The 24,643-nt window shown below is 43.7% G+C and overlaps 1 protein-coding gene across 2 annotated transcripts in view; it reads left to right on the forward strand.

Moving 5' to 3' along the window:
- MTMR12 (myotubularin related protein 12) overlaps positions 1-24,643 on the forward strand; it is a 72,255-nt gene that overhangs the window by 24,646 nt on the left and 22,966 nt on the right. For both annotated transcript variants that reach the window (XM_066373808.1, XM_066373816.1), the window contains exons 2-8: positions 2,914-2,974; positions 6,587-6,726; positions 7,721-7,793; positions 8,544-8,674; positions 10,212-10,305; positions 14,340-14,469; positions 23,269-23,344. In XM_066373808.1, coding sequence (XP_066229905.1) covers positions 2,914-2,974; positions 6,587-6,726; positions 7,721-7,793; positions 8,544-8,674; positions 10,212-10,305; positions 14,340-14,469; positions 23,269-23,344 — 705 coding nt within the window. The remainder of the gene's footprint in view (positions 1-2,913; positions 2,975-6,586; positions 6,727-7,720; positions 7,794-8,543; positions 8,675-10,211; positions 10,306-14,339; positions 14,470-23,268; positions 23,345-24,643) is intronic.

Raw genomic sequence — 24,643 nt, forward strand, 5'->3', positions numbered from 1 at the left:
TGTAGAAGGGGACAGGGTGAGGTGTGCGCCTCTATACCCAGAGAGGTCGTGAAGGGGAGGTGGTGGTAGCTGAGGAGAGCCTTTCAGAGGGTTTAATCGCTGAATAATGGCAAGAATTCTATGAGGATTTATGGCTTGGAGGCCTCATATATCCTCACTCCACCTAAAACCCTCACACTTGAGGCAGTAGGTCCTAGTTCTGGCACTTGACTTTTCTTGCCAGTTTTAGCAGGTAGTTGTGGCTAGACATTGGTTCTTGATCCTATGACCCTGAATGTGTTATTGTACATTGACGTGTTGCATGACGTGATTCTATTCATCTGTGGTTTAGAGAAACCTGGGTACAACTGAGGCAGGGAGAAGCTAGACACCCCATCTATTGTTAATGCATTAGACTTAAGTCAGTATGACCTTAGTGAAAATCAGCAAAAATCCACTGTAGCTAATTTATGCTAACAAGGGGATTTATTATAAAGATAGCCCAGGTGTGATTCATGGAACTGTGGGCCTCACTGAAGCCTGGAAAGCCATGGGCGTCCGGCCCTGATTGGGCTTGTATCTGCACATAGCCTCTCCATAGGTCTCATTCTCTGCAGAACAGCTCCCTCTGCTTCCCCATGTGTCTGTGGTCTGAGCCAGCTTGATTAGCAGCTTCTGTTAGCCGAGTCCATAGGGGAGATAAAATGACTAGCCCTTTGTGGGACTCCTGTCTATTCCCTGTGCAGTTGATGGGGAGCAGGAGGTTCAAAACATTGGGGGAACAGGGAACAGTTGTCTGGGGAAAGGGAATTTTTGGGTAAGACAGAATCCTAAAAGGTGTCTTCTAATTGCTGAAGAAAGGATTCCATTAACTATTTCAAAAATTAATATAGGTAGTTTTGGATAGTGTAAATTCTTTATCAGAAGATGATAGATACTTCTGTGGACATATTAGGGTTGTCTTCACCATGCTGGCTTTAGTGTTTGAACCAAATTCCAAGTACTAGTCAAGATGATGGCTAGAGCTTTTTAATTTTTTTACAGCTGATTGAATTTAATGAATAGCTTCACTCTCTCCTCAGAGAAAGATGATAGGCTTGTCAAAAATAATTATGCTTGCCTGACCTGTGGTGGCGCAGTGGATGGAGCATCGACCTGGAAATGCTGAGGTCGCCGGTTCGAAACCCTGGGCTTGCCTGGTCAAGGCGCATATGGGAGTTGATGCTTCCTGCTCCTCCCCACCTTCTCTCTTTGTTTCTCTCTCCTCTCCCTCTCCCTCTCTGCCTCTCTCTTCCCCTTTCTCTCTCCTCTCTAAAATGAATAAATAAAAAAAAATAATTATGCTTTAATGTAGTTCTTTGTCAGTGACAGATGGTAAATATTCTCAATGACAATTTCTAAATTACCAAAATACTCGGATGCCATAGGCTTGTGGTAAGGTCTGAGTGTCTGTAGGGGTAACAGGCTCCGCAGATAATCTGCCACTCCCCAAGTTTGGGAAGGACTGTCTCTGAGGGACTTGATTCTATCCTGGGATGGAAATTGTAGCCATCTCTAAAATACGCCTTGCTCAAAATGGGTTCTCTGAAACGGCCATGACTTTCTTCTTCAGCCTCAGAGAAGATAGGCTGTCTAGCCTCTCCCTGCCTCAGCTGTACCCAAGTTTCTTCTAATTTAGGATCAAGAACCAATGTCTTATTTCAGTGTGGATTAACTTCCGGTAACACATACCACCAGAGCCTCCTACCAACAAGACAAAACAAAACAAATTTGACAAAACTAATTGTGTCTTGTACAATTTTCCAGAGTCAGAATTTGACTGGTTGCATCCCCATGGTGTCATTTAACATGTTTCTCTGTCCCAGTGTTTCTTATAAGTTAGTAGATTGACATCGATGCTCTATCAGGTGGAGGTTCACTGTTTTGGAAAGACTACTTCATAGGTGGTGTGGTACATTGCATTAGGAGACCTACCGTGTTTCTCTTCTTGTTAGGTTAACAGCCACTTATGACTGTTGCTTTGGTCCATTAATTCATTAAATATTGCTGATTATCTTTGAATATTCAATAAACACCAAACCCAACAGGGAAGCATTTGAAGATGTGATCACAGAACCTGGACTTAATTCCTTATTAAAAGTGATTGCGTCGGACCTGTGGTGGTGCAGTGGATAAAGTGTCGACTTGCAACACTGAGGTTGCCATTTTGAAACTCCGGGCTTGCCTGGTCAAGGCACATATGGGAGTTGATGCTTCCTGCTCCTCCCCCCTTCTCTCTCTCCCTCCCTCCCTCTCCCTCTCTCTCTCTCTCTCTCTCTCTCTCTTCTCCTCTCTCTAAAAATGAATAAATAAAATCTAAAACTTATAGCATTTCATGGCACTGTCTTGGCATCTTAGGTGACTTAAAATGGGCAAAAGATGTCTTAGCTGTCTTTACTGAGCCCTCGTATGCTTCCGAGTAGATGGATCAGTATTGACTTGATACATTCATATTTTTTTATTACCTCTAAGCCCTTTATGTAAGTCTATTTTCTCTATATAACACGAAATGTATTGCTTTTAGTCTTTGCTTCTCCGTGGAAGGAGAGGGGAACCATTCTGTGAGATGTAGTCCATTCTCTTTCTGACTCTGTGTTTGAGCTGCCTTACTTTGCTGTGTGATTTTTTTATGCTTTATATAGGGAATGCCCAACCCTCTCGCTCCACTTGGGACAACTAATAATTGTCAGTCCTAAATAATTTAATACGTTGAACTAATTTGTTGGAATTTTCTGTCTCCCTTTAGTTAAAAAATACTTTTTTATAAAAGTCATTAGCTTGTCAAATAAACTCCTGAGGGTAATATGTTGTGTGTATTCTGAAAGTATGGCTTTAAGTTATTCTTCTTGAGCCCTTAAACAAAGAAAAATATTATCTTTTGTTCTTCTCTTTTAGGAAATTCATACAAACGAAAAGGAAGTAACAGAGAAGGAAGTAACTCTTCACTTGTTGCCAGGTAACAGTTATGTTAGCATCATGTGCAACTCAAAGCCAGTGATAAATTATGTCATTCTTCTGTCATTATGTATGCCTTTGTTTTCACCCAGACAACATATACCAGTAATGAGTTGGACAAATATCAAGGTCTTTAATTCAATAATTACACACCTGGGTGTGAGTATTACAACATCTGCAAAGAATTTTTCTTCTTTTCCTTTCCCAAGCAGATGAAAATAAACCTGGGAAATTTTCACCTCATTCACAAGCAAATGAGGCCTTTTTCAGGTTGCCTTACTTGGCCTCATCCAGGATTCCGTCCTCAGTCAGGAAAACCCTGGTCTCCCACAAAGCCTTACACCCCCCCACCCCTTTCCTGCTGCCCACCGGGAGCTGCCTTTTCTTAGCATAGCGTAGTGCCAGTGCCGCTTGGGCTGTTGGTCGATGGCCTCGCCTCTCGTCTTTGTTTGTGCATCTGAGCACCAGAGCCCAGTGTGCTACGGTTTACTAGCCCCAGACCAGGGCTGCCAGGGCTTTGCTTCGGTGGTCATCGCCAGGGAGCCTGGGTTGGTCAGGTATTTTTGAAATGAGGGAGAGTGATTTTTTAGCTTGAGTCAAGCATTAATCATTTCTTTTTTTTTTTCTTTTTTAAGTGAGAGGATGGGAGATAGTGAGATAGACTCCGGCATGCACCCTAACTGGGATCCACCTAGCAACCCCTGTGTGGGGCTGATGCTTGAATCAACCAAGCTATCCTCAGCACCTGGGGCCGAAGCTCTAACCAATCAAGCCACTGGTTGTGGGAGGAAAAGAGGGAGAGAAGCAGAGGATCGGTTTTCCTGTGTGCTCTGACCTGGAACTGAACCTGAGATGTCCATATGCCAGGCCAATGCTCTAGGTACTGAGCCAACCAGCACTGGCCAGAGCCGCATTAATCATTTTTGAATGCAGAAACAAATGACTTGGTAGCGTGTTGTATTCATATGTGGGACTCTCCTGTGAGCTGTGCATTCAGTTCTTTTTCCACTTTCTTTTTTCTAATCCCAAATAGCTTTTTAAAAAGTAAGTTTTTAATTTTTTAATTTTTTAATTTTTTTTTTGCACTTTTCTGAAGCTGGAACCGGGGAGAGACAGTCAGACAGACTCCCGCATGCGACCGGGATTCACCCGGCACGCCCACCAGGAGCGATGCTCTGCCCCTCCGGGGCGTTGCTCTGCCATGACCAGAGCTACTCCAGCGCCTGGGGCAGAGGCCAAGGAGCCATCCCCAGCGCCCGGGCCATCTTTTCTCCAATGGAGCCTTGGCTGCGGGAGGGGAAGAGAGAGACAGAGAGGAAGGAGGGGGTGGGGGTGGAGAAGCAAATGGTCGCTTCTCCTATGTGCCCTGGCCGGAAATCGAACCCGGATCCCCCGCATGCCAGGCCGACGCTCTACCTCTGAGCCAACCGGCCAGGGCCAAAAAGTAAGTTTTTAAAGGTGTATTTTCCCAAAACAACAGGGACTCGTTCTGGTACTTTTTGTTTTATTTCATTTTATGGGGAGGGTATAAATATGTACAAGTTTCTGGCTGGTCCACCTATTTGGTAAATATATTGGAATCCTATAACTTTTGTTTAAAAAATGGTTTTAAGTTTAAAAGGCTTTTTTCTATAATAATGGCCTAAACCTTAACCCATATACCCTATTGTCTTTTCTTTTCTTGGGTTATAGATTCTGAAAATAACTTTAGTTCAGTGTTAGTACATTTCCCCTTCCCCTGGTTACCTGGTGCTCTCCTCTAGGTGTGCCGCTATGAGTGCACAGCTGACTTTTCTGAGCCCCAGTTTCCTAGACGAGGCTGAGTGCTTTCCGCCTCCCCCAAATCAGACCACCTCGCACACACATGCTGGTGGCTGAGGCACAGCCTCCCCTGGATGCTGTGTGGCCACCACATGCCAGTTTCCAGTCTCCAGTGTGTGACCCACACTGATGACAGCGTGCCTGGTCCTGGGAGAGATGCACTGTTAAAAGCTGCTTCACACTTGGGTGGAAAGCACAGGAAGCCTTGCTCACATGTCTTTCACCTCGGACTTTGCTGAGACATTTTTTCTGGTACTATTTTAAACCCTAATGAGGCCCTGACTTCATTGTTCTCTTCAAACTTTGTGGTCTCTCTAGAAGCTGACCTAGTAACTGAGCCATATGACAGTATTTCCTTCGTATTGAACCCCTTGGAAGGTGAAACATACCATAATATGTGTCCCTTGATAGTTTTAGTGTCTGTAACTTTTCTCTGTTTACATATTGAAGATTAGACTAAATGAATTTTGAGCCAAACAGTATATTTAAAGACATAGAGGTGGCCCTGGCCAGTGGCTCAGTGGTAGAGTGTCAGCCCAGTATATAGACATCCATCCTGGCTTTGATTCCTAGTCAGGGCACAGAGGAGAAGTGATCATCTGCTTCTTCTACCCTCCCTCCCCTTTTCTCCTTCCCCTCCCACAGCCAGTGGCTCAGTTGGTACCATTGTGGCCTTAAGTGTGGCCCCGGGCGCTGAGGATGGCTCCCATTGGCATACATCAGCCTCAGGTGCTAAAAATAGCTAGGTACTCAAACATTGGCCCATGATGGGGTTTGACGGGTGGATCTCAGTCGGAGTTCATGTGGGAGTCTGTCTCACTATCTCTCCTCCTCTCACCTAAAAAAAGAAAAAAGAAAAAAGAGACATTGAAGGAAATACCCAGAGGGAGAGTCTAAGGGAAAGTGGTTGTCTGTTGGAGAAGAAATTCCTTTTCTTTTTTTGTTGCAAGCAATTTACACTTAATGTTTTATTTCCCCCATCAGCTTGTCTTTTCCTGCCCTCCGGACATGTAGCCCTGAAGAGCTGCTCTGTAGGAATAAGAGAATGCCTATCTCTGAAATCCTAAACGTTTTGACTGTAGAGACTCACTCTGCCTCCAGGAAGTACGGCTTTTCACGTGGGCTGGGTGCCTGCAGATAGAGCAGGAAAGCTGACACACTGAGAGGAAATAGTCTTAACTAAGAAAGAGAGGAAACCATCCCCCCCCCCCCAAACCTCTGACCTCCCTTTTCCTCCCATCTTTGTCTGTGGAGCCAGAATTAGTGTGGTCATGTTGCAGCCTCCGCATCTGAGGAAGCAGCCTGAAAGCCCGGTGGCCAGGGAGACACCCACTCCCGCTCAGTAGTTCAGGGAGAAATAGCCCACCCTCACCAGAAGGCGGCTTGACGTCTACCTCTGAGCACACTGTGAGCCTTTCTGCTAGTTTAGAGTGTTGCTTCTGTGGGATGTCTGCTTGTCTGAGAAATGAAAACACTAGATCTTATGCTTGCAAGTGTAGCTCCGGCCATTTCCTGCTCTTTGGAAACTCGCATTATCCACAGTGAGAAGATAGGGAGATGCCTATGTGAAGGTGTATCTGAGCCATTTCCCTCACTTGTCAGGGGCGCCCTCTGCCCCATCTTCTGCTTTAAATCTGCAGCTTCTGCCTCGTTGGAAAGGGTCAACTCCTGAAGGGCTGCCTTGTATTGTGTGCTGGTCTTTTCATGAACACAGCTGGGGAAGCTTTTGCTGTTCACATGCTGTGTGTTCCCTGAGGACCCTAAAGAGGACTTGACTTGTGGTTTCACCCAGGTGAGCAGCTGCTCTGTGAAGCCAGCACAGTGCTGAAGTATGTCCAGGAAGATTCCTGTCAGCGTGGGATCTATGGGAAGCTTGTCTGCACAGACTTCAAGATTGCTTTCTTGGGCGATGAATCTGCGTTGGATAACGATGTATGTCTGGGCGGCATTTGGCTGAGTTTGAGGGAGCAGTGCAGTTGTGCCCACAGTGTCTTTTCTCCCAGCTTCTCAGTTACCCCACCCCCAACACACACACTGATACAAAGGACAGAAGTCCTGCTCACCACTCACCTGCTCGGTCCTTCAGGATCTCCTAGTGGTAGGACCACTTTTGAAATTCCCGCCCATGCCTCATGTCACACTGGCTTACATCTAACTTCATAGATTGATGCTTTTTCTTCTTTATTTCTTTATTTTCTTCTTTATTTCATCACAGTGTTTATAGCACTCATTGGAATTGCATCTCCCCAAATATATTGGTTCCCCCCTGTTTTCTCTATACTAAACTCATCCTTAAATTCGGGAACTAAGTGCAATTATGAAACTGATGCCGAATGCAGCCCTTGAATTTGGGTATGCTCTGCACCGAGTGGTGTGGCCTTGTGTGCCTTGCCGCTGCTGGAGATAACGAGCGGTGCAGGAAGGGGAGAGCTGGCCGCAGCAGCCGGAGAGCACTGTACACTGATGCAGCGCACCACCCCAGCCCGCCCTCGCTCCTTACATAGCAGCACCAGTGCCGGCTAGTCCTGTGGCCGCTGTCCACGGTGGTGGCTTGGTTCCCAGTCCTTTAAAAGGCAGCATTTAGAGCAGCGTGCATCTCTCGTGTTTTCTTCCTGAGTAGCTGTCACTCACCTGCATGCATTTGTGGGTCAGTTGTAAGCTGTGTGCCACTTCCTGCACCTCGCAAAGTGGTCATGTGTGACGCGGCACTTTGCCTACGAGCAGCCCAGGAATGGCACTTCTGCCTGACTTTTACAAACTAGGCATTGTTGCTTTTCTCACACATGTCGTTGTCCCTTTCCTAGGCATGTGGCAGCATTTCCCTGTTTTTCATAATGTCCAAGTGGAGAATTGTGGTTTGCTGTGGCTGTGCATGTCTAATAGTGCAGAGAATGGAGTCACAATTGTTCCCTTTTTAATCTTTTAGGAAACTCAATTTAAGAATAAGATTATAGGAGAAAATGACATTACACTTCACTGTGTTGATCAGATTTATGGAGGTAAGTATCTCTTTTCCCCGGGGGGCCTGCCAACTTTTGAAAGTGTAGCTGATAATGTTTTTATGGTCTTCTATAGTTTACTAAAACTTCTTCACATATTTATCTTACTTAAATCAGTTTTATGGATTATAAACTTGAGATATGAAGTGGCTTATCTGGGATCACTTAGCTGGCGGAGCTCGGACTTGAACTTAGACCCTGTTCTTTCTCAGACTCCACAATGCCGTTATGTACTAGGTCTTAGCCATCCTTTGCTGTCAGTGTGAACCATGTAGGTTGCATTAAAGGTGGATCTGATAAAGGTCTGCTGTACTGCATCCAGGTGTCTTTTCTGCTCTACCTCTTTTTGTAAATAGGACTTTCTCAGAAATCATTTAGTCATATATGATGTTTCTAATGCTGGTAGGTGCTGCGTGGTCCAAACTCTGGGAGGTGGCAGAAGGGGCCCCTAGCCATAAATCCAGGCATTGACTGTCTGAAACCATGTCCCTGATGGCCTCCTGTCCTTGGGAGAGCTGTTTTCTGTAAGTCGGTGGAGTCAGCCCTCCCGATGAGGGCCAGTGCTTTTCAGTCTAGCGCTCCTGAGGGACGAAGGACTGAGTCCTCAGAGCGCCAGGCCCCTGCTAACAGTCCTCCTCTCACTTCCGGGAGGTCTCCGTAGAAGTTAATAGTACACCTTGTTTCTCTAGCATTCATTTGTTGCCTTATGACAGTTTCCCTTCCTGATTTTATTATTTATCGTATGTGCAGTGTTTGATGAGAAAAAAAAAATACTCTTTGGACAACTGAAGAAATACCCTGAGAAGCTCATCATCCACTGCAAAGACCTCCGGGTATTCCACTTTTGTCTGAGGTACACGAAGGAAGAGGAAGTCAAAAGGGTAACTAGCTGCATGTGTTTTTAGGTTCTGTTTCCCATCAGGTTTTCCCCACTGTTTTTCGCTTACAGTGCATAAAGGTTGAGGAGAGCCTTTTCCGCACAGTTGAAATTGGTTATAATCCCATATACTTTGACTAGAAATGAGAGACATTTGGTAAAGTGAGCTGTGTGTTATCTTGGCACATGCTTTAATTGTTCAGTACATAATGTTTTATTCCTGGAGCCTGGGAAGGGTGGGAGGTAGACAGCCAGGGCTGGAGGCAGCTGGGGAAAGGGAAGGGTGGAGCAGCTAGAAGCTGCCCATCTGCCACAGAGCAGTGGCAGTGACTCCCAGCCCCTGGATGAATGAACTTCTATCTGGAAGTAGTGGAAGTGTATGGTACACAGATTAGACGGGCAAAGCAGCTTCACCAAATGAGCTTGTGCTTTTGTACACTTCAGTAAATGTAATCTGGTTGCCACAGCAAATTAAGAGGAATAACTGGGCAAACTGGTTACAGTGGTCATTGGGACTTCTACGAATTCTCTTATTGAGATGTTGAAGCTCTCAAACTTGCCACTCTCATGATAGTGTACATCAGGGGAAACCAGGCAAGAGAGAGGCCAGTTGCTCTGTCATCTTTGGCTATAGTGAGTTATGCACGGTTATAGGCAAGTCCTTGATTCTTGCAGGTAGTGAGGAAGTTCAGTTAGAATAATAAACATGACTCCAGTATCTGTTCTGAGCAGAAGAGTGGTGTGGATATGGAAAATGCCCTGCGAAGCCAGAAACTTCATTTTGAATAATGGTTTTAGTCATCTATCCAAGCATACTTTTGTTTGGAACCTTGAACAAAAAATACAATGGGTTGATTTCTTTTTCTAATCTTCTAGAAGAAAGTCCTAAAGGTCACAAATGAGTCAGAATAACTCATATCAGCTGTATGTCTTCAATGTCAGATTTTTAGAGTATCTGAATATGGCACTTGAAGTTTTGTTTGTTTTAATGAGAGAGAGATAGACAGAGAGAGGCAGACAGACACACAGAAAGGGAGAGATGAGAAGCATCAACTTCTAGTTGGAATCACTTTAGTTATTCGTTGATTGCTTCTCTTATGTGACTTGACTGGGGGCCTCCAGCCAAGATAGTCACCCCTTGCCCAAGCCAGTGACCTTGGGCTTCAAGCTGGTGACCCCACACTCAAGCCAGCAACCTTGGGGTTTTGAACCTGGATCCTCAGTGTCCCAAGTCAAAGCTCTATCCACTGCGCCACCACCAATCAGGTATGCACTTGATGTTTTTTTAGCACTTAGGTTTTGAGATATTAGACTATGCTTTAAAATTTTCCCTAGCAATACAAAGCTTTTAGAAAACCTGACCAAAATGGTTAGCATTTTTTTATTTTGCTTTATTCTAAGAGATAACATCATAAATGCAGACCTCAACGAGAGTTTTAGTGTGCTGCCCATAGGAGCCTATTAGCAGCAGGACTGAAAACTTAATAACTCTGTTTATCTGCTAAAAACATGACTGTATCTGTTGCTTGGTTCTTTTCTAGATTGTCAGTGGCATAATTCATCATACTCTGGCCCCTAAATTGCTTAAACGATTGTTTCTGTTTTCATATGCAACTGCTGTACAAAACAATACAGGTAAGTGTGTTCTGGGTTTAATTTGTAGGTAGGCAGACCTTCCGATTTCTACCTGAAACTAGCGGAAGAAAGCCCGCCCTTGCGGCGTTTTCTCCTTTCTCTAGTAATTGGTCACCTTTGCTAGGGTAACACATTCAGGTTTCTTTAAAAAAAAAAAAAAGGTTTCTATTTTTTTCCTGTGATCTTTGTTGCCTTATCTATCTCTTAGGTTTGTTGTCTTTTGTGAGGGATTATTGGTTTTCTTCTTATGAAAGATGAAATCAATATACATATTATAACTGGGGATGTGAGATTGTAGAAAACCAAAATCGAGACAGGTTTAAAATAGCCCCGTTTGTCCCTTGGTTCTTTTTTCCACTTTAATATATTTGATTTCATTCTGTAAGGCTCTAGAGAATGCCTTGCATTCTAGAAAGCTTTTGAACAACCAGAACATGTGTTATAGCAAATATTTTGGTGCAAGTGGAACAGTTGTACATAAAAGAACACAACAGGTGACAGCCAGGTGTTTCATGGAATACCTTGGGAAGCAGTATCTACATGGGAGCCAGAATACCTGGGTCTGAATCCCAAACCCACCAGTTATTAGCTGTGTGACCTTGAGTGAATTACTTAAATTTTCTCTGTCTCAGTTTCTTTGTCTGTAAAGTGGAGATAGTAGTGGCATCTACTTCACTGGGATGGTGAGAAGACTAAATTAGGGAAAGTATGTAAAGTACTTAAAGGAGAACTCTAAGGTTTTGCAGTTATCATTGTAGAAAAAGACCACACAGTGTAGTTAAAAAAATGTAAGATTCCAAATTCTTTCCTTCTTTTCCTTCCCTCCCTCCCTTCCTTCCTTCCTTCTTTTTCTTCCTTCCTTCCTTCCTTTTTTCTCCCTCCCTCCCTCCCTCCCTCCCTCCCTCCCTCCCTCCCTCCCTCTCTCCCTCCCTCTCTCCCTCCCTCCCTCCCTCCCTCCCTCCTTCCCTCCCTCCCTCCCTCCTTCCCTCCCTCCCTCTTTCTTTCTCTTTCTCTCTCTCTCTTTTTCTTTCTTTTTAATTTTTATTTACTGATTTGAGAGAAACATTGATTTGTTACTCCACTTACTCATGTATTCATTGATTGATTCTTGCATGTGCTCCGACCAGGGATCGAACTCTCAACCTTGGCATAGTGGGACTCTTAACAGGAAGTTGATGTTTGGTAATCTTTTGTGCTATGTGCTTTTTGTCAGGGAAGTGGCATGTTAGTTTAAACAGCATATATCAGGCTTTCTGGAATGCAGGAACACTCGCTGTGGGTCAGGCAGGAGGGATATGGAGGCGAACAGGACTAAATCTCTGCCCTCTAAGAGCATCATGTCAGAAGCAGCTGAGGGATGTGTCCTCTGTTGGAAGGGACCGTGGGAGGAGTAGGAAGTGCCCACCTGTCCTGGGGGAGGGAGGGAGGGCTGTCAGAGGGCAGGGGCTGTGCTTAAGGTGATATGGGAGATGTGGGAATGTGTAGTAGTCATAGAAGGGTATTTTAGGCAGAGATGGAGATATCTGAGAGAGCTGGTTGTATTTTGGGAACTATGGTGATTAGTAGAAAAAGTATGAATTTTGGGGTCTGTCTCACTTGAGTTCAAATCTTTGCTCAGCTACTTAGTAGCTGTGTGATCTTGGAGCCTCTGTTTTCTCATTTATAAAACATTAGTGTTAATGCTTCCTTTGAAGTGTGAAGATTATAAATCTTTAAATTTATGACACAGAGGGTGCAGTCATTAAATGAGGGTTAATTGAGAGTATAACTACATATTATTCAGAACGTGTTATGTTCAGAAGGTTACATTGGCATACCAATATAGTTCACGCTATTAGGCTGAACATAAAATTTGTTTCTTTACTCAGTAATTTTGTCTTTGTGAATGACAGATCTCTTCACTGTAGATATATGTACAAGTGCTCATTAACAGGGTGTTGGCTTATAGCAGCTTGTTGCAATATGAAATATGCAAAATATGACTGTTGATCCCCATTATTTATATAAACATGTATTGGGTTTACATTTGAAAAATCATCCTGTTTTTAGAAGTTCTGTTTCTTCCTTATATCCTGTTTCTTGGCCTCAACCTAGCGTAGGACAATTTGTCAGTGGGCCAGCATGTGTTGGTCTCTGTGCTAAAGCCTTTACCTTGATTGACCTGCTAGTTTCATTACCTTGTGGTAGCTTTTTGTGTCAGAAGACCCAGCATACAAAGCATCTTTTATTCTATTTTAATTCCATCCTTCTTTTCTCCTCCTTCTAATCCATAGCTTTTGATAAGTGACATTATAACAGATAAACGTGAATTGACCGATGAGCTTTTTCACTGGATAGGGGTTTGTAGAGCTGACTGCTTGGCAGTCTGAACATTTTTAATTATTCCCAGGCTTAATATTCATAACTGTGCTTTGGCTAAGACTCTAAATGCTTATGACATGGCATTTTAGGGAAGGACCTTTCTGTATGTATTACGCAGAAAATTATCTATGCTTGAATTGGAGTATTAATATTTACGTCAATGGGGATTTTTTTTTTTGCATTTATTACTTTATGGAAATTTTCTTTATAGCTGCTTAGGTTTAAATTTCAGTTCTGCCATTGCCTAGCTCTGTGTTGTTGGGCAAGTTATTTGGCCTTTCTCTGCCACATCTGTAAAATGGAGGAAATGATATCACCTAGCCTGTTGGGTTATAAGAATTGAGTTCATGCATGTAACATGCTCAGAACAGTGCCTAGCATATACTAAGTGCTAGCAGCTTATGTAAGCTTAACTACTGCTCTTTATCATTATTTTTATTGTCATCCTTTGCACAATGATCTGGTTTTGTTAAAAAGGGCAGGTGGGAGTTTTATCAGAAACTCTTTTTCCCTGGAATGCTTGTATTTTTAGATGTGCAAAGGCTTAAACTAACCAATTTGTATAAATACCCAAAACTGTTGTGGTGCATGTCACCCGCAGCAAGCAGTGTGGTGGTGTGGAGAAGGGCCAGGGACACATCTGCTGGGCTGCAGGAGCAGTGTTCCTGGGCCTTCCTTCCAGCGGGTAGTAGCGGGGTGGGGGCAGGGGCAGAAGTGTTGTCCCGTCTCGTCCCGTGATGCAGCCTTTGGCAGCAGGCCTGGACCCTCCCCGTGGCTCTGATCCCTCTGTGGCCTTCAGGAATCCGAGTCACACTGGAAAACCCTCTTGTTGGCAGAGTTATCTTCTGATGAAGGAGTACTAGCATTCAGGTCTCTGACACGCGGTTCAGATGAGTTTGCCATCCTCTGCACATATTGTTAGGACTAAAAATAGTATTTTAGCATTTGTGCTAAGCCCGTCTGTTAGTGCCACTCAGGATCCTTTTATGTTATGTAAATTATCTAATGGTCAGATGACTGAAAATGGAGCTGTAATTACTTTTGCAAGAAATGGAACTAGAACACCTCCTTCCCTCCAGTGTAAAAATACAGAGCCTCAGTCATAATTTTGGATTAATGACAAAAAAGAGGAACAATGTTAGGATTAAGCAGTGAATTTGATCTGCTTGGATAAAAATGGGCATAGTAGGCCCTGGCTGGTTGGCTCGGTGGTAGAGCGTCGGCCTGGCGTGCAGAAGTCCCGGGTTCGATTCCCGGCCAGGGCACACAGGAGCGGCGCCCATCTGCTTCTCCACCCCTCCCCATCTCCTTCCTCTCTGTCTCTCTCTTCCCCTCCCACAGCCGAGGCTCCACTGGAGCAAAGTTGGCCCAGGCGCTGGGGATGGGTCCTTGGCCTCTGCCCCAGGCGCTAGAGTGGCTCTGGTCGCGACAGAGCAACGCCCCAGATGGGCAGAGCATCGCCCCCTGGTGGGCAGAGCGTGCCGGGTGGATCCCAGTCGGGCACGTGCGGGAGTCTGTCTGACTGCCTCCCCATTTCCAGCTTCAGAAAAATACAAAAAAAAAAAAAAAGGGCATAGTAGAGAAAAGTGGGGCCTGAGGATTTACTTGCACATCATTAAAAGACCAGCCTTCATGACAATATTTTGTTGTCTTTTTTTATTTTATTTTGTTAGCCATCAACCCTAAGGACCATACTGTGATGTTTGACACTCTTGAGGACTGGTGTTGGGAATTAGAGCGGACCAAAGGCAACATGAAGTACAAAGCAGTGAGCGCCAATGAAGGCTACAGACTCTGTGAAAGGTAAGCTTTCCGTACTGGGCTTTTAAAAACCAGCTTTACTGAGGGTTAATTCACACGCCATAAGATTCACCCATTTGAAATATACAGTGTTTTAAAGCGTATTCACACAGCTGTGCACCCATCACTGCAGTCAATTTTAGAACATTTTCATTGTTCCCAAAAGAAACTTCATACCCGTTAACAGTTTCTCCTACATCCTCATAACACCCCAGCCCTACGCCCACTCATCTACTTTCTATCTCTCTGTATTTGCCGGTTCTGGACATTCATTTATGTGGAATCATACAGTATGTGATCCTTATGCCTGGCTTATTTCACTTAGGATAATGTTGTTAAAGTTCATCCATGTTGTACCATGTATCAGAATGTCTCTTTTTTATTGCTGAACATTATTCTAGGGCATGGACACACACACACACACACACACCATGTTTTCTTTAATCTTCAGTTGTTGGGCGTTTGGGTTGCTTTCACTTTTTGGTTATTATGAATAATGCTGCAATGAACGTTTGAGTACAGGATTCAGTGTGAATGTATATTTTCATTTCTCTTGGGTAAGTGCCTATAAGTGGAATTGCTAGGCCATATACTCAGTGCTCACAAAAATTAGGGGATATTTTATTGCTTCATATTAATTTTGAAATATCCCTTAAGTTTTGTGAGCAGTATAGTAACTGCATCTAACTTTCTGCAGAACTGCCAGACTGTTCTCCACAGCAGCTACTCCATTTTACATTCCCGTCAGAAGAGTTCTCCTTTCTCCACATTAATACCCTTAAAACATTTAGAAGTGAATTTGTATCTTTTTTCCCATTATTGTATCTGTAATATAAGTATAAAATTTTTAGAGGCGGCCCTGGCCAGTTGGCTCAGTGGTAGAGCGTTAGTCTGGCGTGCAAGAGTCCCGGGTTCAATTCCCGGCCAGGGCACACAGGAGAACTGCCCATCTGCTTCTCCACCCCTCCCCCTCTCCTTCCTCTCTGTCTCTCTCTTCCCCTCCCGCAGCGAGGCTCCATTGGAGCAAAGATGGTCCGGGCGCTGAGGATGGCTCTGTGGCCTCTGCCTCAGGCACTAGAATGGCTCTGATTGTGGCAGAGCTATGCCCCAGAGGGACAGAGCATCGCCCCCTGCTGGGCATGCTGGGTGGATCCCAGGCGGGCGCATGTGGGAGTCTGTCTGACTGCCTCTCCGTTTCTAGCTTCGGAAAAATGCAAAAAAAAAATTTTTTAGAGGCATTTCTGAATTTATAGTGTATATTTGCTTTTGTCTTATCAAACACTTCAATTCATTTACTCACTCAGTGAAAATTTATGAGTGCTTCCTATGTGCCAGGCAGTATCCTAGCTACTGAAGATACAGCAGTAATAGAGCTAAAACCCCTGCCCTCCTGGAGCTGTCATTACAGTGGAGGAAAATGATGATAGAATAAGTGACCATTTCTAGTATTTTATTTTTTTGAGAGAGAGAGAAAGTTAGAGGGACAGACAGACAGGAGGGGAGAGAGATGAGAAGCATCAAATCATAGTTGTGCACTTCAGTTGTTCATTGATTGCTTCTCATATGTGCTTGACTGGGGGGTTCCAGGTAAGCCAGTGACCTCTTGCTCAAGCCAGTGACGTTGTGCTCAAGCCAGCGACCTTGGGCTTTAATCCAGCAACCTTTGGGATCAAGCCAGCAGCCATGGGGTCATGTCCATGACTTCATACTCAAGCCAGCAACCTTGGGCTTCAATCCAGTGACCTTTGGGCTCAAGCCAGCAACCATGAGGTCATGTCCATGATCTCACGCTCAAGTCAGTGGTCCTGCGCTCAAGCCACATGAGCCTGTGCTCAAACTGGGCCCTCAGCATCCCAGGCTGAAGCTCTGTTCACTGTACCACCACCTGGTCAGGTGCATTTATAGTATATTAAAAGGTAATAAGTGCTATAGAAGAAAATAGAGCAGGGAAGGGGTTAGGGAATGCAGAGTTGTTGGCCAGAATGTTTGGTCAGGCAGGGAGAACAGTAGGAACAGAGGCTGTGAGGTGGAATCTTGTCTGGCTGTGTGAGGAACAGCGAGGAGCCCAGGGGGCTGGAGAGGAGTGAGCAAGTCACAGAAGAGTAGGGGGGAGCTCTGGGAGGAGAGGGTGTGATGGGGCACAGAGGAGTAGGGGTGAAGTCTGGGAGAAGAGGGAGTGACAGGGCACAGAAAAGTAGGGGGGAGGTCGGGGAGGAGAGGGCAGCTGGGTAGTGACTGGCTGAGGGCCTTCAGAAGAGTTTATAGTTCCCTGAGGAAGAGTAGGAGCAGAGGCGTGATGATTCTGACCTACAATTAATTAATTTATAGATTTTATTTATTCATTTTTAGAGATAGGAGAGAGAGTGAGAGAGAGAAAGGAGGGAAGAGCAGGAAGCATCAACTCCCATATTTGCCTTGACCAGGCAAGCCCAGGGTTTTGAACCAGCAACCTCAGCATTCCAGGTCGACACTTTATCCACTGCGCCACCACAGGTCAGGCCCAACCTACATTTTAAAGGATGACTCTGCATAATTCCCTTTTAGAAACTTGAATCTTATCATTTTGGAATCGAATGCCCCAGCACTCAGCTAAAAGTTCATAGAATTTGTACAGTAGCCTTCCCTTATCCACTATTTTGTTTTCTGTGGTTTTAGTTACCTGCGGGCAGCTACAGTTTGAAAATATTAAATGGAAAATTCCAGAAATGGACAATTTATAAGAGTCAAGTTGGTGCTGTTCTGAGTAGCATGATGAAATTTCATGCTGTTTCTCTGTGTCTCTCCCCAAATATGAATTATACCATCCTTTGTCCAGCAGAACTAGCCACCTGTCTGATTGTCTGGTATGTTAGTGCTCATGTTCAAGTAAGCCTTATTTTACTCAAAAAATGGCCGTGAGGTGCAAGAGTAGTGATGCTGACAATTTGGAAATGCAAAGAGAAACTGTAAAGTGCTTCCTGTAAGTGGGAAAGTGAGTACAGTACAATAATATATTTTGAGAGAGAAAAATCACATTCATTTAAGTTTTATTACATTATATTATTATAATTGTTCTTTTTTATTAGTATTGTTGTTAATCTTAATCCCTTACTGTGCTGAATTTATAAATTAAACTTCATTATGAGTATGTATGTATAGAAAATGTTTATAAGATCAGCCCTCCTGTCACAGCGGGAGCTGGGGTGACAGTTGGGAGGGCATGCCGGGTGAGTGTTGTATCACGTCCCCCAACCCCCGACTCCCGTCAGCTCTTGCTCCCCTTTGCAGTCACAAAGCTTGAAAAGAGCAAGCTAGCTCTTACTCAGGAAGAAGTTGGAAACCCCTGCTCCTAGGAGGTGATAGTTTGTTTTGTGATGTTGGTACTGACAGAAGGCATTCCCATTCTCAGAACTGTTAAGAAAAAATTCTGCCACGTACTGATTAAATTTATTGGTATTTGCGTAGAATTTGGGATGTCAAAAATACAGCTGGTAGAGAAGGCAAGTCTGGGTAGTCAAGGACGCTGTTTCTGTGCCTCATTAAAGGGTGGGGCAAAAGTAGGCTTATAGTTGTTAGGATGGAAAGTAATATAATAATTAGTAAATAATAATTCCAGAATACACTGTTTCATATACTCACAAATGTAAACCTACTTTTGCTCCACTGTGCATAGCCTCAGAACCAAGTGCAGTGCCTGGATTTACGAGGGACTCCAGAAATAGGAGACAGAATAAATTAATGAAAGCCCATCAGTAGTTGGAAGGGACTCCCATCAGTTTGGATAAGGATAAGAAACTGAGTGTCTATGTCAGCTCCCTCTGAGATCAGAGTGTGCTACCCCAGCTCCACAGTCTGTTCCTTCTGCTGAAAAGCCTTTCTCTCCTCTCACCTCCCTAGGCAGGTGTTAACTGGTAGGATATGTGAAATAGAGGAACCCATGAACTGACCGATGGTGCCACAGGAAGACATTGCTGCTTGGGTGTTGTTGTCACTCTGGGGGTTCCCCCACCTTAACTAAGGCTGTGCCTGAGCAGATCATATAACTGTTTTTGAATAAAGTTGTCCTGTATTTGAAAAGGCCGTTTACTTTGTATTCTGAACTCATCCTAATAACTGAAATGACTGCTGTCTGAGGAGGGAGGGTTACTTGCTTGTCAACATTGGGAGTCTCATGACAGACTCCATAGAGCCACCTATAGTTCAGTGGAATAGGAGAGGACATCTCCAACCTCCTTCACTGGTGCAGGGCTGTCCATCTATGGGCAACCTCCTTGAGTGACTGCGTGGTACTAGCGTGATATGCTAATCCATTTGGTTCTTATATTTTCCACCCTTCAGTGAGAAACAAAAGATTAACTGGTAAAACAACTTTGTAAGACATATGAATGTTTTCAAGCAATATGGCCCCACCCTGGCTCTGTAGAATGAGCCTCTGGGGAAGGAGCTAGGAATCTGGTTTTAAGGAACTCCAAGGGTAATTGAGTAAAAGTGGAAAAGCAGTGATCTGTTTGTAAGTTGCCATCAAGAGCACTGTTTCTCACAGTTTCCTGTCCAGTTAAGTTGCTTTGGGAGCTTATTAAAATGCAGACCTTGATTCTGTAGGTCTGGGCTTGTGCCTGAGAACCTGCGTTCATTATAAGCATCCAGGTGATACTGTTGCATACTTTTGAGTAGCAGGATCTTCTAGAACAGAGGTCAGGAACCTTTTTGGCTGAGAGAACCATGAACGACACATATTTTAAAATGTAATTTTGTGAGAGCCATACAATGACCCGTGTACATACGCATTATCCAATAAAAATTTTGTGTTGTCCTGGAGGACAGCTGTGATTGGCTCCAGTCACCCTCAACCATGAACATGAGTGGTAGAAAATGAATGGATTGTAATACATGAGAATGTTTTATATTTTTAACGTTAGTATTTTTTTATTAAAGATTTGTCTGCGAGCCAGATGCAGCCATCAAAAGAGCCACATCTGGTCGCAAGCCATAGGTTCCTGACCCTTGTTCTAGAACAACAGCTTTCATCTTAATCGCACATCTGGAGAGCTTTTAAGCTTCTAGTAGATAATAGTTCTGGGTGGAGGCTGGACATTAAGAATTTTTAATCTTACCATGTGATTTAAAAACAATTTTTTTTTGTATTTTTCTGAAGTTGGAAACGGGGAGGCAGTCAGACTCCTGCATGCGCCTGACCGAGATCCACCTGGCATGCCCACCAGGGGGCGATGCTCTGCCCATCTGTGGTGGTGTTGCTCTGTCGCAACCAGAGCCATTCTAGCGCCTGAGGCAGAGGCCATGGAGCTATCCTCAGCGCCCGGGCCAACTTTGCTCCAGTGGAGCCTTGGCTGCAGGAGGGGAAGAGAGAGACAGAGAGGAAGGAGAGGAGAGGGGTGGAGAAGCAGATAGGCGCTTCTCCTGTGTGCCCTGGCCGGGAATTGAATCCAGGACTCCTGCATGCCAGGCCAACACTCTACCACTGAGCCAACCGGCTGGGCCTTACCATATGATTTTAATAGGCAGCCTGGCCTGACCAGGTGGTGGTGCAGTGGATAGAGTGTCGGACTGGGATGCGGAGGACCCAGGTTTGAGACCCTGAGGTCGCCAGCTTGAGCATGGGCTCATCTGGTTTGAGCATAGCTCACCAGCTTGGACTCAAGGTCGCTGGCTCGAGCAAGGGGTTACTCAGTCTGCTGAAGGCCCACAGTCAAGGCACATATGAGAAAGCAATCAATGAAAAGGTGTTGCAAGGGAAAACTGATGATTGATGCTTCTCATCTCTCTCGTTCCTATCTGTCTGTTCCTATCTATCCCTCTCTCTGACTCTGTCTCTGTAAAAAAAAAGAAAAAAGAGCCTGACCAGGCGGTGGCGCAGTGGATAGAGTGTCAGGCTGGGATGCAGAGGACCCAGGTTCGAGACCCTGAGGTCGCCAACTTGAGCACGGGCTCATCTGGTTTGAGTGAAAGCCCACCAGCTTGAATCCAAGGTCGCTGGCTCCAGAAGGGGTTACTCGGTCTGCTGAAGGCCCATGGTCAAGGCACATATGAGAAAGCAATCAATGAACAACTAAGGTGTTGCAACGCGCAATGAAAAACTAACGATTGGTGCCTGACCTGTGGAGGCGCAGTGGATAAAGCATCGACCTGGAAATGCTGAGGTCGCCGGTTCGAAACCCCGGGCTTGCCTGGTCAAGGCACATATGGGAGTTGATGCTTCCAGCTCCTCCCCCTTTCTCTCTCTCCCTCTCTCTCTCCTCTCTAAAAATTAATAAATAAAATTAAAAAAAAAAAAAAAGAAAAACTAACGATTGATGCTTCTCATCTCTCTCCGTTCCTGTCTGTCTGTCCCTGTCTATCTCTCTCTCTGACTCACTCTCTGTCTCTGTAAAATAAAAAAAGAAAAAAAGAAAAAAGAAAAAAAAAACAAAAACAGGCAGCTTGAGTTTGAGAGCCATGATATGTAAAGAAGTTTTTACTTCAGTGACAACAACATCTATAAGGGGATGTCTTACCACCCACCCACTCAAGCAGACATATAAGAAAATCTTCCAAGCACTTCAAAACCTCAAAAGCCAAATAATTGTTCTGTGTTTTGATAGTTCAAGGTATCTTAGCCTTGACCATGGTTCCTAAACCTGGTTTTACAGCACATTATGGTAGCTTTTTTTCTTTTTAATTATCTTTGAGGTATTTTTAATGGAAAATTTCAAAGAGTGTAAAAGAAAGGTGAATACAATGAACTAATAATGCCCTTTCTCAATTACCTGGCCTCAACAGTTATTAATTCATGACTCATCCTGTTTTCCTTATGCTTCCCCTGGATTATTTTGAAATAAATTCCAGAGCTCATCATAAGTATTTTATTCATAAATATTTCAGTATACATCTCTTAAGACTTAATGATTCTTTTTATAAGTATAACCATAAAACCATTATGACAAGTTTCAAATTTAATATTAGCCCCTTAATATCATTTCATACCCAGTGTTCAAATTTTCCCTGTTGGATTCTATAAATTTCAAAACAATTTATCTTTCATCTTTTTATCTGTTTTATCATTAATCAGGATTCAGTGAGATTGATATTTTGTAATTGATAGGTTTCTGATGTCTCAATATATAGATAGGGTCTTACACCATCAATTTTTTTTTATATTTTTTTAAATTTATTCATTTTTTAGAAAGGAGAGAGAAAGAGAGAGAGAGAAAGGAGAGAGAGAGAGAAGGGGGGAGGAGCAGGAAGCATCAACTCCCATATGTGCCTTGACCAGGCAAGCCCAGGGTTTTGAACCGGCGACCTCAGCATTTCCAGGTCGACGCTTTATCCACTACGTCACCACAGGTCAGGCCACACCATCAATTTTTAAAATTAATTATTTGAAAAAACCAGATCATTTGTCTCATAGTTCCCACAGTCTAGATTTTGATGACCACATATATCCCCATGGTGATGTTTTAAATGTTGCTCCATTTCCTATGAATGATTTGATCCAGTAGCTTACTCACATTCAAATTCATATCTTTTCAACTCGGAAAATTAATCTTTGCCATGAGCTAATACTTAAGAGATATACTTAACACATGCAGCATACAAACACCATCTGATTATTTTCATTGTAGTTCTTATACCATAGGCACCGTCTTCTCTCCCGTGAGGCTTTTTTTCTAGGTCTTTGAGGGAAAGATCTTGACTGCTCCACAGTGAAAAACCTAGGCAACCTTCTTACTAAAAGAAAGCTTCAGCTGCTAACCAGAGAAGATTGTGTCTCTATATATCTCTTGTCCCTGCAACTCTGAAAACCTGTTTTTCCCACGTCCCTTCCTAACAGGTTTGGTATGGTATTTTTAGAACCTACATTTGCTCATATAGAAACTGAAGTCATACTGCTTAGGGCCAGCTCCACTAATGCTTAGTAATTGTGTAACCTGGGAAGGCCTTAGTAGTGCTGTGTCTCAAATGGAAAGAATAATAGTACATACCTCATAGTGTTGTTGGGAAGATCAAATGAATAATTCAGATTAAATAATTAGAACAGAGTCTGGCATATAGTAATCACTTGTGTTATTATAGCATAAAATGGGCAGTAGTTATAGTAATTACTAGATTTCATATTAGTCTGACGGAAAACAGCACAAGTGCTTATATTGTCTCTATTTGATAAGAAAGATCACTCCCAATTTTGGAATTCATATACTTTTAGATATCACATATTCCAACACTCTTATTATATAGTTGAGAAAACTGACCCAGAGAGGTGGGATAATTTATCTATGGTTACACACAATCAGAGGCAGAGCTGGGATTTGAACTCAGATTCCCGACTGACTTGGCTGGAAAGAGTTTGTCTGTGCTGGTTCTTAACAGGGAAATTTGGTCCATTTCCTAACACTCTGCGTAGCTTCCTGTGTACATTAAAATTGAGCTTTCACCTGGCCAGGCGGTGGCGCAGTGGATAGAGCGTCGGACTGGGATGCGGAGGACCCAGGTTCGAGACCCCGAGGTCGCCAGATTGAGCGCGGGCTCATCTGGTTTGAGCAAAAAACCCACCAGCTTGAACCCAAGGTCGCTGGCTTGAGCAAGGGGTTACTCGGTCTGCTGAAGGCCCGTGGTCAAGGCACATGTGGAAGAGCAATCAATGAACAACTAAGGTGTTGCAATGCGCAATGAAAAACTAATGATTGATGCTTTTCATCTCTCTCCATTCCAGACTCTCTGTCTCTGTAAAAAATAAATAAATAAAATTAAAATCATTAAAAAAAATGGAGCTTTCATATTTAGTGAATTAACTGTAGTACAAAAATTGATGACATCTCTTTCTTCCAGGTTGCCAGCATACTTTGTTGTCCCCACCCCTCTTCCTGAAGAGAATGTGTCACGCTTTCAGGGTCACGGCATACCAGTAAGTGCATCTGGAGACCCAAACAGCCATGGGTTGCTCATTGGCCCTCTTGGCAGATTGTCCTACTTAAAGCCCTTGGCTTTGGTACTAGAGAGTTTGTCCTCAGTCCAAGAGTGATCCAAAAATATCTTAGGGACTCCCTAGAGAAGTCACTCAGACACGAGGCTCCCTGGGACAGGGTTCTAAAGTTTTCACAGATGCATATGAGTTCTTAGCAAAGACATCTTTAAAAAGCTTTAAGAGGATTATAGGTCTGTCTGGTGTTGAAAGCCAACCTGATTTAACACCTAAATAATTTTGAGGCTGAGCTGAGCACTCTAAGGGTAGTGGGGCTTACGATTCCTTTTGGTGCATACCATTAATCTTTGAATGGGCGTGGCCATGTTTTTTCCCAGAGCCAAAATAAAAAGCTCCTGAGTTTTTGTAGAATAGACTGGGATGGGAGCCATATTTAGTGTGTCACTGATGAAAGAAAGCAAGACTGGCAGTTACTCTAGATTCTAATGGGTGGCTGGGAGTTGCCAAGCCTGCAGGAATTTAGTGAGGACTGAGAATTACAAATAAATGCTATTCTGTGCACATGGCTGATTCACTAGAAAGGTCACTCAGTCCTGTATAGGAGGTGAGATGTGTACGCAGGAGTCACCTGCCTAGAAGCACATGTAGACTGGGCAAAGTAATGAGCGTGGCCCCTAGAGTGAGCCAGGGTGGCCACCCCTCTGTTCCAGGAGGTCTATGTGATGTGGGAATATGGGCCTGCTCTTGCTAGATGCCCTGATTTCTCAGGAAAAACCACAAATATGGATTTCTATGTGTTTTCCTGATTTCTAAATGTATGCGTTTGATTCGGATGTTTTAAAAAAACGTCGTCTACGGCCATACCACCCTGGACGCGCTCGATCTTGTCTGATCTCGGAAAAAAACATGTCTTTGGGCCTGAGATGGTACATACCAGTAAGTGCATCTGGAGACCCAAAGTTTCCCACCAGTTTGCAACCTTTAATATAGAGCAATAGTTCTCAAACTCCCTGATCTCAGGACTTTTTACACTCTTTAAAATTATTGAGGATCTCAAAGAGTTTTTGTTTATGTAGTTGTTATCTATTGAAATTTGCCATGTAAAAAATTAAAACTGAAATATTAAACATTATTATTGTAGTTATAAACTCATTATCTGCTCATGTAAATAACATTTCTATGAAAAATAACTGTTTTGTCTGAAATTTAAAAAAAACAGAAGAATATCAGTGTTTTACATTTTTTAAAATAGAAGACAGCTGGATTCTTTTATATGCTTCT

The sequence above is a fragment of the Saccopteryx leptura genome, chromosome 1, assembly GCF_036850995.1.
Source record: "Saccopteryx leptura isolate mSacLep1 chromosome 1, mSacLep1_pri_phased_curated, whole genome shotgun sequence".
In the NCBI taxonomy this organism is placed as follows: Eukaryota; Metazoa; Chordata; class Mammalia; order Chiroptera; family Emballonuridae; genus Saccopteryx; species Saccopteryx leptura.